Below are 14348 nucleotides of genomic sequence, written 5' to 3'. Positions count from 1 at the left end.
ATCGGGTGGCAATCGCCTGTGCCCCATTGAGCCCCTACCAGTGGGTGCAGGGGCTGGGTCACGCCGGCAGGCTCCTTACCCTGGCAGTGGGGCGGGGGATGGCTCCAGGACGAAGCGCTCTCCCGGCGGAGGCAGGAGAGCCTCTCGCTGCCCACCAGCTGGTACCCCTCCTGGCACCAGTACACAAGGACCGAGCCTAAGGAGACACCCGAGCCTCTGTCCACGTAGTAGTATCCGTAGCGCGGTGGGGGGAGAGCCCTGCATGGCGCTGGGGGAGAAGGGGAGAGACATGAAGCGGAGGTGGTGACGAAGCCCCCCACTGGTGGTGCTTTTGAAAAGGCTGCCTGGCCCTGCATCACCCCTGCGGGTCCTGTAAGCATCTGAAATTTTTTTTTGCATCATCCTAAAGGAGAAATGTAGGGAAGTTTAGTGGCTTTATCTGGAAAATAAGTCTGCTCGTTACAAACTCTGCAATGCGAGCAGCTACTGAACAGCGGAAGTGGGACTGGAAAGGTACAGGGTGGGGACAGTGTGCATAGAATATTGCTGGCTGGAACTCAAAGCAATAAAAATACTTCTCTATGCTACAGGGAGATACTTTTTCCATCCCAGCCTTTAATATTTTTTTTCTCATTTGTACCCAGAACTACTCAGAACTACTCTGTTACCCTGCTTAGATCATCCTTTCTGCATCGCACTCTTTGCATCTTTAGTGCTGTCCTTGTTCCAGCTTGCTAGTACCTGGTGAGAACTGGGCGTGAGGCAGGCTTCAAAAGGGACACCAGTCTGACTGTGTGCTTGCAAAAAGACCCTGGATATACTAACCCAAGGCCAGTAAAATGTGGATGAGTAGATTCTTGGGTAAGAGGTATCACAGGTACCAATATCCTGAATTAAAGGAAAAGACTGATCAACTCTAGTTAAGTCAAGCTTAAAACCTGCAGGTGGAAATGTTATCATCTAGCTTAGGGGGATCGTGGGAGGGAAATTCCGAGTGCAGCAAGCGTAAAGCTAACACGAGAGAGAGGTTTGGTTTGCTTCTGCTTTTGCTGAGATGACGTCGGCTTCTCCTTCAGAGGGGCTGACAAGAAACAAATCAGGTTGAGTAAGATCAGACTTTCTCCAGGTCCAGCAATACTGTTAACAGGTAGTGGAGATGTCTACATGAGTAAATTCAGCGGTGCCAGGGAGGCTGCCCGGGTGCCTGGACTGGATCTGTTGTATGGTTTGATTGTCCGGCACTGGCTAGCACCTTCCCCAACAACCCCTCGCCATGATTTGGAGATAAGGTGGTCCAGGGACTGTTCCCAACAGGCATTCGGGAAACAACATACAGTTCATGCAGGTTTGGGAAGGTGAAGGGTTCAGTAGCACAGCACGGGCTGCTCTGCGCTGCTGCCTGCACACGGAGGTGGGCAGGCTGCCTGCAGCGGCCGGGCAGTCACCCCACAGCAGCCCTGAGGCCATGTCCCACTTGCTGGGGAACAGTGTGTGCTCTGCTCTAGGAAGTGGATTAAAAAAAATAATCACCCTCAGCATTTGGAGATTATTTGTGCTTTTAAAAAAATCTCCGTCCTCATTTCTTCCCAGGGGTCCCAGCTCAGCCCCTGGGGACAGGGATGTGTTCAGTGCACCCACACCCTGTCCAGGGAGCTGGTCCATCACGATATGCATAGAGGTTAACGTGGAGGAGGGCTTCACTCTCAAAGGAAGATAGTCAAGCGTTAAATTTCCTCCCTGCACCTAGCGACTTCACCTCTGACGCGACACGTCTCTCCCAGATCACAGAAGCCGCTGAGGCCGTGAGGACCACGTGAAGCCCTGCAGCCCCCACGCATGCCCTGGGCATGCCTCCACGCCCACCAGGAGAAGCACCGCCGTGCCGTCACCAACACCTCCCCGCGCCCTTCACCCTGTGCCCCTGCACGGCGGGGCCCCGAGCAGCCCCACAGAGGGAGAGGCGGGCAAATGCTCCCTCGAGTACCTGAGATGTTGCTGTGCACGTAGGTCCCGTTGGCAATGTCTCTGGGCAGCCCCTTGCTGACGTGTCCTGCCTCGGGCGAGGCGGTCTCGGGCCCAGCAGCATCGCTCCAGGCAAAGCTCAGGCAGCTCCAGGGCAGCAGGCAAAGGGCGATGCATTTCCCAAACCTTTGTCCTGTCATGGTTTGGGGAAACCGCATCGTCAGGTGCCCGGCTGTCCTGAGCGCCTGTGGTTTCCCTTTGCTTCTGAGCAGGAGTCAGCTGGGCTCTTAGGGCATTAAAGCCTTGAGCAGCAAAGCTAGCAGCCGCGCTCCCCCTGGGGCTTGCCTCTCCTCCCCGCCGGCACAAACCCGGTGTCCCTGCTCCTAGCACTGCCAGCCCTGCTCTGGCTGCTCGGCTGAGCGGCTCCGAAGCCCCGCAGAGAAACCGGGCGTGGGAAAGGGAGTGAGAAGCAGCAAGCACTCAGGATCCATCTTTTACAGCTCCCTCCTGCAGGGACTGGCTGTCACCATCTCTCCGGGTGCTGGAGCTGCACATCGGGCACCCTCCTCCTCTTCCTCTTCCTCCTCCTCTACTTGCTAAAATCCATGCTAGAGCTTGCTGCTGAGACTCCCGAGCTGCAGACCCTCTCATGCTCGTCTCTTCCCTCCCGCCAGAGCCGAGGGCTGATTTTCTGTAAACAGCAGCAGAGCGGGATATGTGCTGCGGGAATCAGAAGGCTTTCATAGCAGCAACTCCGCCAGCTTTGCCTCTGCAGGAACCGGAGAGAAATCTGTTTTACCGTTTCCTTGGGTTTCTCTCTGTGCAGCATCTCTCTGCCTGACACTTTAGGCCGTGATGTTTTCTGGTGTTTTATAGCTGGAGGGGCTGCAGTAGCAACCAGCTCTTGCCTCCTGGGATGTAGGTTGCTCTTACGTGCCCCTACCCGCCTGGCCCCTTGTGCACACTGAGGAAGAGGCGAGGTGCCCTGTGTTGGCCAAGCACTCGAGACAGTGAGGTTTTGGCGTGGGCAATGCCTCTGTGCTGAGGCTTTCCCCAGCAGCCAGTACACCAGCTGTGTGACCAGCGGGGCTTTGCAGCGTTTTTTGGATCATCCCCTGCTGTGGCTGTCTTCTTCCCTCCTTGCACCCCCTGGAGCTCCCCTCATCCTGTGGGTCTCCTTTACCCCTCCTGTCCTGCATCCTTGCCTGTCCCGGGGCAACCTAGGACTTATCGTAGATATAAGGGTGAAAGCCCAGGCCACTATTTATTAATGGCATCGGCATAAACACAGCAGCCTCGGCAGCTGGGTGTGAGGATATTTGCAAGCGCTCACAGCTTGGCAGGGAGACCCACTGGCTTGGTGGGGTTGTTTTTTGTTCGATTCTGTCTTATATCTGTGGCCTGTAGCTGCAGCCAACGTGCTTGGCTGAGCATGGCTGCCTGAGCAGAGCTGGGGGGCCAAAATGTTGCCTTGGGTGTGTGGGCAGCTCCTGTTTATAAAACCAAACAGTGGTCTTACGGTTTTTGTGTGATTTACTGCAGTGCTTCAAGGGAAAATGAAAATGCCAGATGGAATCAAACCCCTGTCCCATCCCGTCCTGTCCCATCCCATCCCATCCTGGGGGCGCAGCCAATGGGATCTGTGGCAAGGAGGGGAGCTGCGGGGCCGGGCGGTGGCTGGACCTTGCTTGCGGACCCCTCTCGCTCGCACCCAGGGCAGCTCAGCAGTGCTCCGTCCCTCCTTGCACTTGCAGAGGGATCTCTTGTCACTTCTGTGGGCCTTTGGACCTGGGAACACCTTAATCCTACCCTGCCTGTCTGTCCATCTGTCTCTCAGACACTCCCTTTTGGTTTTGGCTGTGCTGGTACTTCTCTGGGCTTCCCTACAGGGGATTTGCTTGCTTTGTCATGAAAACCTGTTTCAACCTCCCGTGACTCATAATGATCTTGCTCAAAACATACTTTAATTTCTTCTCTTTCCTGGTTAATCCTTTTTTAAACTGGTAGCTTTCCTTGGCTCCCCTTGGAGAGCGGGCCGAGGAGGAGGGGGTCCTCCCCAGCTCAGTGCATATTGCTGGTTTCTTGTTTTGGTTTGTTTTGGTTTTTTCCCTTTCCCCTTCGGACTGCAGGGGTTTTGCTGTTTGTTTGTGCAGTGAAGGTCAGCTTCCCGGCAGGCTGGGCAGTGTGAGAGCCTGACACCGTGAGCAGAGGACCCGGCCTCGGGGCACGGCCCTGGCGCAAACACAGGCACCTCGCCGCAGCCGGGAGCTGGGGCGCAGGCAGCCCCATGGGCGCTGGGGATGCACCCCTCTGGTCAGATGGGACCAACCCTGAACTGGTTCCTCTGCCGAGGCTGAGCCCGGTGCTGGGTTTCTCCAGCCGGGGTTTACCAGCTGGCCCCACTGCCACCAGTGGCTGGGAGACAGTGGGAAGAGCCATGGGCACCCTGTGCTCCCCCCCCCGCCCCGCTGCCAGATGCTAAACATCCAGGGACCGAGCACATGCAGCAAGCACGGCCTTCAGCACGGGGCCGGCGGCAGTAAGTCTTGTCACATGTGCCGGGGGATGAACGGGTTCAGCGAAAGCCCGGGGACACAATAACCACGCTTGAGCTTGTGCTCAAAATGCCGAGTAGATGACATGGATTATTCCTTTGCTAATGCTCTTAAGAGCTATTCCTGGGTCCAAGGGAGATAAAGGGGCTTATTATCGCAAAATCAATACCCTGCTGGGGGCAGATTTCAACGCCGTTCCCTGCACCCTGCTTTCTGGTGGCGGCCATCCGTGCAGAGCCGGGATGGGCTGTGCAGGCAGAGGCAGGGGACAACTCTGGGCTCAGGCAACAAGAGTGTCCCTGCCCCAGCTCGGCAAGCCCTTTCCTTGCAGGGAAGGCAAGAAGGAAGGGGGATCGAGCAGGGGAGCTGGTGTGGCCGAGGGGCTGTAGCTCTCCCAGCCCCAGGGTCTTGGCTGGGGGCTCCCACCTTCCCGGCGGATCACCTGTGGGGGATCTCCATGGAGGCCTGCTCCTCCACCACAGCGTCTGCAAGGCAAAGCTCAGCTGATGGCTTTCAAAGCTGGCTCACAGGTCTCTCACACCTGCACTCAGGTCTTCCTGCTGGCTGGTGGGCATCCACTTAGGGTTAAAGCTTTGCTGAGCCATGGTGGGATTTCCCCCTACCTTCTCCTCTGCCTCTTTGAACATTTTAAATACCCCCTTTGCAAAAGTGTCCTTCTCATGTGTTCCCACATGCATGAGTTTCGCCCTGTCCTGGACAATTTTCTCCTCCAGCCCCTGCTTTACAGCTTCAAAGCTGGTACCCCAGCTCAGATCAGCTGCTGGGGCTCTCCTATCTCCTGTCCCATGGCCCCACCAGGCCAGGATGCCCTCGGCCCTGGGGATGGCACATGGCTGCCCTACACCTTGTTCCATCCTTGTGTCCTGAGTCACCTTGTGCTGGTGTGCCCAGCCAGAGAAAGCAGCATCCCTCTTCCCGTGGCACAGGCAGCCAAGCAGAGGTGTGTTGGCATCAACATGGCACCATGACACTTAGGAGATCCCTCCTTTAATCTCCCGTAGGTGTTTTTTCCTTCCTGGCATGGTCCACACCCTCATACCATTCTTCTGGTTTTGGCACAGCCCCTGTCAGCTCCGCAGTTCCCTATTGTGCTGCTTTGACACCAAAAAAGCACCAGCACCGGAGAAGAGCAAGCGCTTTTCTTCTTCCTCATGGCATGAGGAGGTCTGGAAGAGGTGTCCCCAGAGGAGTGCAGGTAGATGAACTGCAAAGGTAACCAGAAAAGGCTACGTGTTGCTCTGCCTTGTGGGGTCTTGATTGCAGCATGCCCCAGGTTTTGGCCTGTGCAAGGGCTGGGGTGACGAGCTCCTCTGACAGCGGTGGGGCACCCAGGGTAGGGCTGCAGTGTGGCTGGAAGAACAGTGAGTGGCAGGAGGAAAGAAGAAGGGATTGAGTCGGGGAGACTTTCTGGGAGAGCTGGGCGACTGTAGGGGTCTTGCCGGCAAAGAGCCAGGGAAGCTTACGCATTGCATCCAGCTCAGTGGGTGTTGCTGTCTGACTGACTGCAGCCTGCACATTTCCCTGGGACACTTGCTTTTGCTTGCATGGGCAACTGGTGACGGGAGTGTAGACGTGTGCCTCAGTGCCTCAGCTGTCAGGTCCTTGGGATGAGAAAAGGCAACTGAGAGATGTGGGAGGGGGGAAGGCGAGCACACAGGTAATTCTCTGGCTGGGGCTCTGCACTCAGTTTCTTGCTGTGCCATAGAGACCCTGGGACAAAAATAGAAAGCGATGATCCCCGACTATTTAAGGGAATTTACTTTGTTCATGTTTGTTCCCCTATTGTGTTTTAATCAAACATTCTCTCAAGTAAACTTTGTCATATACCCCAAATACACTGCAGTGTGTTGCACTGTTTGCACGTTAGTGATGAGACTTATTTCTCATGGGAAATAGTGTTTGTGCACTTTGGCAGGCCAAGACTAGAATTAGCACTGGGCTTACCCAGGTCTCTCAGCAAGCAGTGCAGAACTCTTCTGCAGAAGCCAACCTTCCACTACCGATGATGCAAGTACTAATTTCAAGTCAGTGACCATGGGTGATCCTATTTGCTTGCAGAAGGTTCTGCAGACAGAAGGACATAGGGGTATTTTGTGACTAAATTACTCATGGCAAGCCATTTGCTTAGCTCTCTTGCTAGTCTATCCTTCACACAAACCAACCAGAGCTAGCTCTGTGGAAGAACAAACTGTTCTCCAGGAAGATGATTCTAGTTTTTTTGGTGCATACCTCTTCTGTACTTCACTGCTTTTATTTCATAGCCCCGAGTTCCCTCTAAACCCATCTTCTCCCAGCTCCAGTAGCTAGGGCTCAGTGCCACAGGTTTGTGAGAGCGCTGTGGATGAAGCTGCTTCTCCCAGCAAGGGGCTTGGTGTGCCTCACCAAGCCTGCACCGTAACGTGTGGACAGCCACACATGGAGGCACTCCTCTCACTTAACTTTAGACATCTTTATCTGTGCCAGTCACTCTTTTTTGTTTCATAGTTTGGGCAAGAAATGGGATTTGTTTTATCTAGCCCATTTGGGACTCCTGTTTTAAGATGCAGTGGAAGTTTTAGAGGAGCCCACTGAATGCAAAGGGAGCCCATGTATCAGTGCTTGCATTGCGGATGGGTAAAGTCGGTGGGAGGACCCTCTCACCAAACCTGCCTGTAGTTACTGGCAGCGGAGGGCGCTGCCAGCACGTTCAGATTCATCACTACCCAGGTTTTTGGGGGGATTGCATGTGGCAGGCACTTGTCACATCTGTACTTACCAGTAGGGCCTTGGAAGTTGCTACGCTGGTGCCACCCCAACTGCAATTCGGTGGAGACACCTACGGAGTGCAGGAAGCTCCTTGGTCATGGAAGCATAATCAGGGACAGCTCAGGTTTGCATCTCAGGGTGGCATTATAAGTTGATTCATTATGAAACATGCCCTGGGAAAGGCTTAGAGTTTCAGGGAGAAATGTAGTGTAAGAGAGAAAATGACCCTGCCAGGAGAGTCAGGAGAGGAGATGGTCCAGGCTCTTCTTGTGGGTACAGGAGACTTGGGGTGGAGACTGAAGATTTGAGCTGGGTCTACGATGCTCCAAGCTTTTCCTTGATTCGTTGCCTTTATCAGTCAGTTGGCTGCTTCTGCCCCCAGGGGCATAAACCCAGGCAGCCTTTGCAACATGGGCAGCTGGCCAGGTAGCTTGACTGATGGCAGGAGATATGCCAGACACACAAGTCTAAAAGGAATCCATACTAAATTTTCTTTTGTTTTCGGTCCTAACACATCATGAGTGAGTTGAAGGGGTGGATGCCTGCCCATTTATTCCTCAAAGTCATTCGTCCAATTGATTAGGCTGCTATTAAGTGACGACATTACTGATTAAGCATGCATCTTTGCTAATTGAATAGTTCCTTGCTGCGAGAAGCCTCACAATTTAGTAATTTATTGCTAATCCTGTTATATATACACAGATATACACATGTACATACACATATGATGTATACAGGCATTTGCATGCACACAGACTTCCTACATGCTTTGCTTATTTCCAAGGGCAGGATATTCCAAGCTGGAGTGCTTCACATGAACCCCATAAATTTCTACTTTAACATGTACATAGTGCTATTTCATAACCTTCTTCTAGATACCAGATTATGGCATTAACCTTTTGCTGGCCAGAGGCTGGTACTGTTAAACTCTTCATTCCTAAGAGGTCTACTTTGATATCCAGGCTTTTCACAGAATCATAGAATGTTTTGGGTTGGAAGGGACCCCTAGAGGTCATCTAGTCCAACCCCCCAGGGGTGAGCTAGGTAGGACTTCTTTCCTGCATTTTGCATGAAAACCTGCCGTCTCTTGGTACTCTGAAAGTGCTTTTTTGGCACATCAGAGTTTCCCAGAATGGCAAAATTGTCTTCTGCCCAGCTTTTTTGAGAAAAGGGATTGTTGTTGTTACTAAGGTTTTTTATTATTATTATTTTGTTCTTCTCATCCTGTTCACTTAATACTCTTTGCATGGGCAGTTTGACGTGCTGGTCTAGATGACACAGGCATCGTTATGTGCCTGCGCCTTTGTGTTGTTACACAAGTTTATACAACCAAAGAGAAGAAGAAACCCTGATTACTGAATGCCTCAGTCTCATTCGAAAACAAGGTTATGGCAGGACTGAGGATTCATTGAACAGGTGCTGGGCTGAAATTAAGTGGTGGAGGACTTTTCTGATGGGAGGTCTCATAAAAATCTACTGGGAAGACAGGTTAGCCCCAGAGGAACATTGTACTGCGGCTTGGCAAAAAAAAAAAAAATCACAATGAGAGAGATTGAGGCACAGAGAGCAGCTAATTCATAGAGTGGAGTAGGGTTAATGGAGGATATCAGAATGGACAGATTTAGATGGCTGCTCGGAGAACTGTGCTGTATCCATCAAGAAACGCAAGAAGGAATATACCTTCAAAAAAAGAATGGAAAACTCCAGTGCTCCTTTTCTTAGAGCCTTGCAGTGGTGCATCCTCACTGGTATTGCATCATTTCTGGTATTGTTCATGGACACTGCTGTTATATACAGTGAAACGGTAAACATGCATGAATTGTGACCATAAAGTGCGCTGGATAAGAAGAGTCCGTACAACAGCAGGGTTTTGTGCTGCTCCCCCTGCACTGGGAATTGGTAAAGTCAAGGGCAAAACTGCCCAGGGTAGTTTGACCAGGGAGAGACTTCTCGTTTAGAGCTTGCAGAAAAAAGTGGCCCCATGCTGAGATCAGTGGGGCTGGAAATGCCCCCCTGCAGTAGAAATAAGGGGAGATCCCTATACAATGGGACTTCAGAGAGGAGATCTGGCAATGCTGTGAACATCTGGTTATTTTGATGCCTTAAGATTTGGCTGTCTGGCAGCTCATGGCTTCATTGATGGTGTTTAGGGGGAGGTTGTCTCACCCTATAATGCAGTCCTGGTCTGAAGAGAAGGTCTAAGAATACCAAAGCTCTACAGGAGAAATAGGGACCAGAGTTTATTTCTCTTCTGCTGCTTCCTGCGTGGAAACCTGGAGATGTTCCCAATGGGCCATCCCTGTGTGTAGGTGATAGCATGCCCCTCTCCGCAGGAGCTCTCTGCAGCTGATCTGGGAAGTTCACTGCCTCAGAAAGCCATTAAATTAAATAGGTACTTAATCTGGGGAGGGCTGGGGTGGGGTGGCTAGAACAGCTTGATGGAGCATTAACACCATTTGCCACTTTCTAAGAGAAGGGTAACTGTGCTTCGGGCAATCCGATGATCACCGTTCAGCTAGGATCCTTGGCTGAATGGAGGTAATCAGGTGGCCTGAAGTAGTCCTTTTCCAGTCTTGCGTCTTTTATACCTCCCTGGTGTCATGTTCTGGTAACTTGATTATCAGTTGCTGCCTTAAAAGGGTTCCTAGTAAAATCCTCATTCTTTTCGTGCTGTAATAGGATTATCATACAAGATGACGGACGTTTGTACCTAAGCCAAAAAATACACAGCAGTTTACATGTGGATTAGGTGAAACCATCTAGAAATTGAATTTTCTAAAGATCAGCCCAAAGCTCCTCAAACAGGCCCAACCCACATGGAAAACGCAAGTTGCTGTTGAATCAATAATGAAGCAACAAGCTTCAAGGCTGTGCCAGGAGAATGGAGAAATGTCTTGCCTCTCTGACACTCCCTTGCATCCTTACCTACGGAGGAAGTTTTTTCTGCCATCGGTTACTGATTCACTCGGCTCAGGGAAGGGCTGCTTTCCAGTTTGGTTTGAAAGCCGGTCCTCTAATCAGCTGGAGAAAAGGAGTCACTTATATAAGCCAAGGGAAAGGAAACGCTTCTGCGATACGGCTCACATGAACAGCTAGGGCTGAGCACTGGTTGACTCCTGAAGTCCAGCTGCTGCATCTGCTCGCCCCCGTTGCTTTAGGGCTGTGTTGACCGGGACAAGTGGCAATTTTGGGCGTCTCTCCTCTTCTGACTGGTCTTTCTTTTTCAAGGCAGCCGGTGAAGGGAAGTGGAAGGCATGACCCTCTCCTCAGACAAAGAGCTCAACGGGCTAGATAACCCCAGCTTCGTGGTGAGTCTGCTCCTCTCTGAAGTGTAGTGCTTGCATAAACGGGTGCGAGTCCTGCAAACGGAGGAGAAAGGGAAAGCCAGGGGGCTCGGACTGACTGCAAGGATGCTGTAGCGTGCTGAATGTCTGTCTTGGCTCCTTTATTGACAGAAATCCGAGGAATGATTTTCTCACTGCCGCCTGCTGCTACTGCTGCAGAACCAGCATGCTTTCTGCTCTCCGGCACCCTTTTCACTTTTATTCTCTCCATTATTTCTAAAATGATAGTTTAGATGAATGGCAGCGCAAGTGTATCTGTACTGAAAAGCAAGCAAGCTTGTGGCTCCTTGTGGCTGTGTCCCTGGGTAGAGCATATTAAGTAAAATTACCATAGAAATTTAGCCTTGTGAAGAGTGTGTTTCTTTGTCTTCTGGATCTATTGCTAGTGGGATAAATTGGCAGAGAGGTGGGGGGGAAAAGGGATTTGGGATCAGGGGAGAGCACCCTGCAGGGTTACAGCAGGGTGGTGAAAGCTGTGAATGATGTGTCGGTTCAGGGGCATGCAGTGCACTGGAAGTGCTGGGGGCTGTACCAGCCATCGGGCAAGGGCCTGGGGCAAGGCAGCCCCCTTCCTGCCTTACAGCAGGGGTCACCTGCATTAGAAACTAAAAGAGCTCCTAAACTAAAAAAAAAGTTCTGACAGCAGGTGTGAGAGGGAGGTCCTGGCACCGTCTTTGTACCATGGTACAGACCCCCCACCTGGGGGACCTTGGAGGAGGCATTTAACCTCCCGGTGTGTAGGTCTCCCATTTCTCCTGGTGAGCTGGCTGTGAGCAGTGGCAGGGCTGGGGCAGCTGCCGGCGGAGCCTCAGGGAGCTGCTCAGAGCAATGCAGAAGTTTTCTTTCGCTGTGGTTAATGGTCTCAGTTTCTGCCTGTTCTGCCGTAATGCAGATCAGGCTTGTGACTTCCTCTGGTTTGAATCACCCCAAAGAAGGAGAAGACAAGGGTCTTTTACCTGTGGTTCAAGCAGCTCAGTTTCTGACTGCTTTCCCGACATGCTGATTTAAGATGCTGTTGAGGGCTGTGATGCTGTGCCTGGAGCCTGAGATGCACAGAGGGCATCCTGGTCCCCTGGGTTTGTGGCAGAAGCTGGGCTGAGAACCACCAGCAGTGGTCGGTTCCCTGTTCCCACTCTGGATGGCTCCTGCCTTGTCCTCCTGCCAGCATCACAGACTGTCTGGGGTTGGAAGGGACCTCTGGAGGTCAGCTTCCCAACCCTCCCTGCTCAAGCAGGGTCACCTACAGCCAGTTGCCCAGGACTGTGGCCAGACAGTTTTTAAACATCTCTAAGGATGGAGACTCCACAACCTCCCTGGATAACCTGTGCAGTGCTCAGTCACCCTCACAGTGAGAAAGTGTTTCCTGGTGTTCAGATGGGACCTCCTGTGTTTCAGCTCGAGTCCCTTGCCTCCGGTGCTGTCTTGTCCTCTTATCTCCACTGCATCCCTCTCCTGCTGAGCCCTGCTCGATCCCCTCCAGCTCCTGGGGAGGGTCAGGCGTTCATGTGATGGTCATGCGGAGCTGTTACTGGCACAGGCTCTGCCTGGCTGGAATATGCCTCCTGGTTAACATGGGAAAAGTTGCAGTGCAAGGCAAGGAGCTTACTGCTGTCTGCCTGGCTTAGGTTTCATCTACCCGTGGTGTTATTCAGGAGCAGCCGTCCCCAGTAACTCCGTGCATGGGCAGTCTTAAGTACCTTGTTGTACATTTGTTAATCCATGGCTCAGGCTCTCTTATTCTAAAACGAAAATGTCTCCACAGGGAGTTATTTAGGAACGCCTTTTGCTCTTGAAGTTCATGCCTGAGCTCAGTTTGAATTAACTCTGCCTTCACCTAGCTATTCTGAAGTCTCTGTAATGCTCCCAGCCTGCCTAGGCTGGATAAACACACTGTGTTTAAAAGGTATTACATAGCACATTTGCAACAGCATGATCTAAAATGGGACTTTGGAGACTCAGCCATGAGAATGGAAACCTGGAGGTTTCAGGCAAATGATGAAGTCCTCCAGGACTGATCTGCCACACCTGCAAAATTTACAACTCAGTGTGACATTAATTTTAAATCCCTGTTCCCTGGCCGCAGCATGAGCTGTTTGCCTCCATCGGTAGGTAGGCTACCTGGAGGATAAAAAAATAAAAACAAAACAACAAAAGTTTGGTGCTGACAAACTCTTTGAGCTTCTCCTGACAGCAAGTTTCTGTCCCTGCCTGATGGAGCAGGGCATCCCAGCAAGGAAAAGCCCGCTGCTGCCGGTGTGCCAAGGACTCGCTGGCTGGAGAAGGCTCTGTGAAACAAATGGTTTGGGATCAAAAACCTTGTGGCTTCCCAGGCAGCCTCCATCGTACCATGTGCATGTGTGTGCAGGGGTGTGCATACATGCACAGGCGGGATGTGTGTGTGTGTGTATCTGTGTGCGCACGCACATGGGGGGGTCCGTGTGCCCAGGCAATACATTTGTGTGTGTGTGTAGGATAGGATGAGGGGGAATGGTTTGAAGTTGCGCCAGGGCAGGTTTAGGCTAGACATTAGGAAAAACTTCCTCACAGAAAGGGTTGTCTAGCTCTGGAATGGGCTGCCCAGGGAGGTGGTCGAGTCCCTATCCCTGGAGGTATTTAAAAGGATAGATGAGGTGCTTAGGGACGTGGTTTAGTGGTGGGATGGCAGGGTTAGGTTAAAGGTTGGACTCGATGATCTTAAAGGTCTTTTCCAACCAAAGTGATTCTATGATTCTATTCTATGATTCTATGTGCACGTGTGCGCACGTGTGTGCTCAGGGGTCTGGGTGGGTTAGAAGGAGGAGCAGACAACCTGGGAAATTTACTTAGCTTAAAAGCTGTGGCAACTGAAGCAAAGCAGTATTTTGCTTTCCTTGGCAAAGCACGTCTTTGTATAAACAAACTCTGCAAGGCGTACAGCTCCCTGGGGAGCCCTGGGGCTTCTGGCTGCCTGGGAGGGGATCCCAAACTTCCTGGGAAGCTATGTCAGACCCCACCACATCTCAGAGGGCCCTGGTCCCCAGGCTGTTTCCTGGTCCCTGGTGCTGCCCCCACCCTGGGACATCCCTCCGGGTGCTGTTCCCCATGGCAGGTGGCCAAGCCGGGGCAGCACCCCCATAGCCCTGCCCTGAGCCAGCTCCTTTGAAACAGATGCCAGGACTCCCCATCTGCTGGCATCCCTGTGTTTCACCAAGTTCCTCTGTAGGAGCAAGGTTTTCTGGTAAGACAAAGGGCAGGTGTGTTTATCAAGGCAGGATATTTGTAAGTATAAGGAGACTGCAAAGAGAAGACTTAAGAAAAGGAAATATAAAATATGCTTCTACTATGTCATCAGTGGTGGCCAGGCTGGTTTAGCCTATTTTATCAAAAGCACTGTTCTGCGTGGGGTGGCCAGGAGGAACAGAGTCCAGGGCACAGTGCAGCTTTCACCGATTAACGCACAGCACACTCTATCTTGCTTCTGGTTGCAGTTTCTTCATCCTTCGCTAGACATTAATGATACTTATGCACTTTGTCCAGATGCCCCTTTGAGGCTGAGACATGCTCCAATGTTTCTTCTGGTCTAGAGACACACACATGCATATAGAATTTTTCCATAGGTGTTTTTACCTCCATTTTAATTTCTACCTTGCTCTTCTTTTTTATCCTGCCCTTATCGAAAGCTACATATGAGGTGTTCCTGCAAGAGGTGGAGCGCAGCCGCCAGGGAGGCGGGGTCGCGGCG

The 14348-nt window shown here is 51.9% G+C and overlaps 1 protein-coding gene across 1 annotated transcript in view; it reads left to right on the top strand.

Moving 5' to 3' along the window:
• The first annotated feature begins 10537 nt into the window (after positions 1 to 10537).
• The window catches only part of LOC104132308 (solute carrier family 23 member 1), a 23081-nt gene continuing 19270 nt past the window's right edge, over positions 10538 to 14348 (top strand). Inside the window, exons 1-2 of the mRNA XM_009645579.1 lie at positions 10538 to 10591; positions 12616 to 12627. Of these exons, the coding sequence (XP_009643874.1) occupies positions 10538 to 10591; positions 12616 to 12627 (66 nt within the window). The remainder of the gene's footprint in view (positions 10592 to 12615; positions 12628 to 14348) is intronic.

The sequence above is a fragment of the Egretta garzetta genome, unplaced genomic scaffold (genome assembly GCF_000687185.1).
Source record: "Egretta garzetta isolate BGI_Z169 unplaced genomic scaffold, ASM68718v1 scaffold38, whole genome shotgun sequence".
In the NCBI taxonomy this organism is placed as follows: domain Eukaryota; kingdom Metazoa; phylum Chordata; class Aves; order Pelecaniformes; family Ardeidae; genus Egretta; species Egretta garzetta.
Note: the sequence above shows the minus strand (reverse complement) of the source record. Positions and strands in the feature narration are given on the sequence as shown.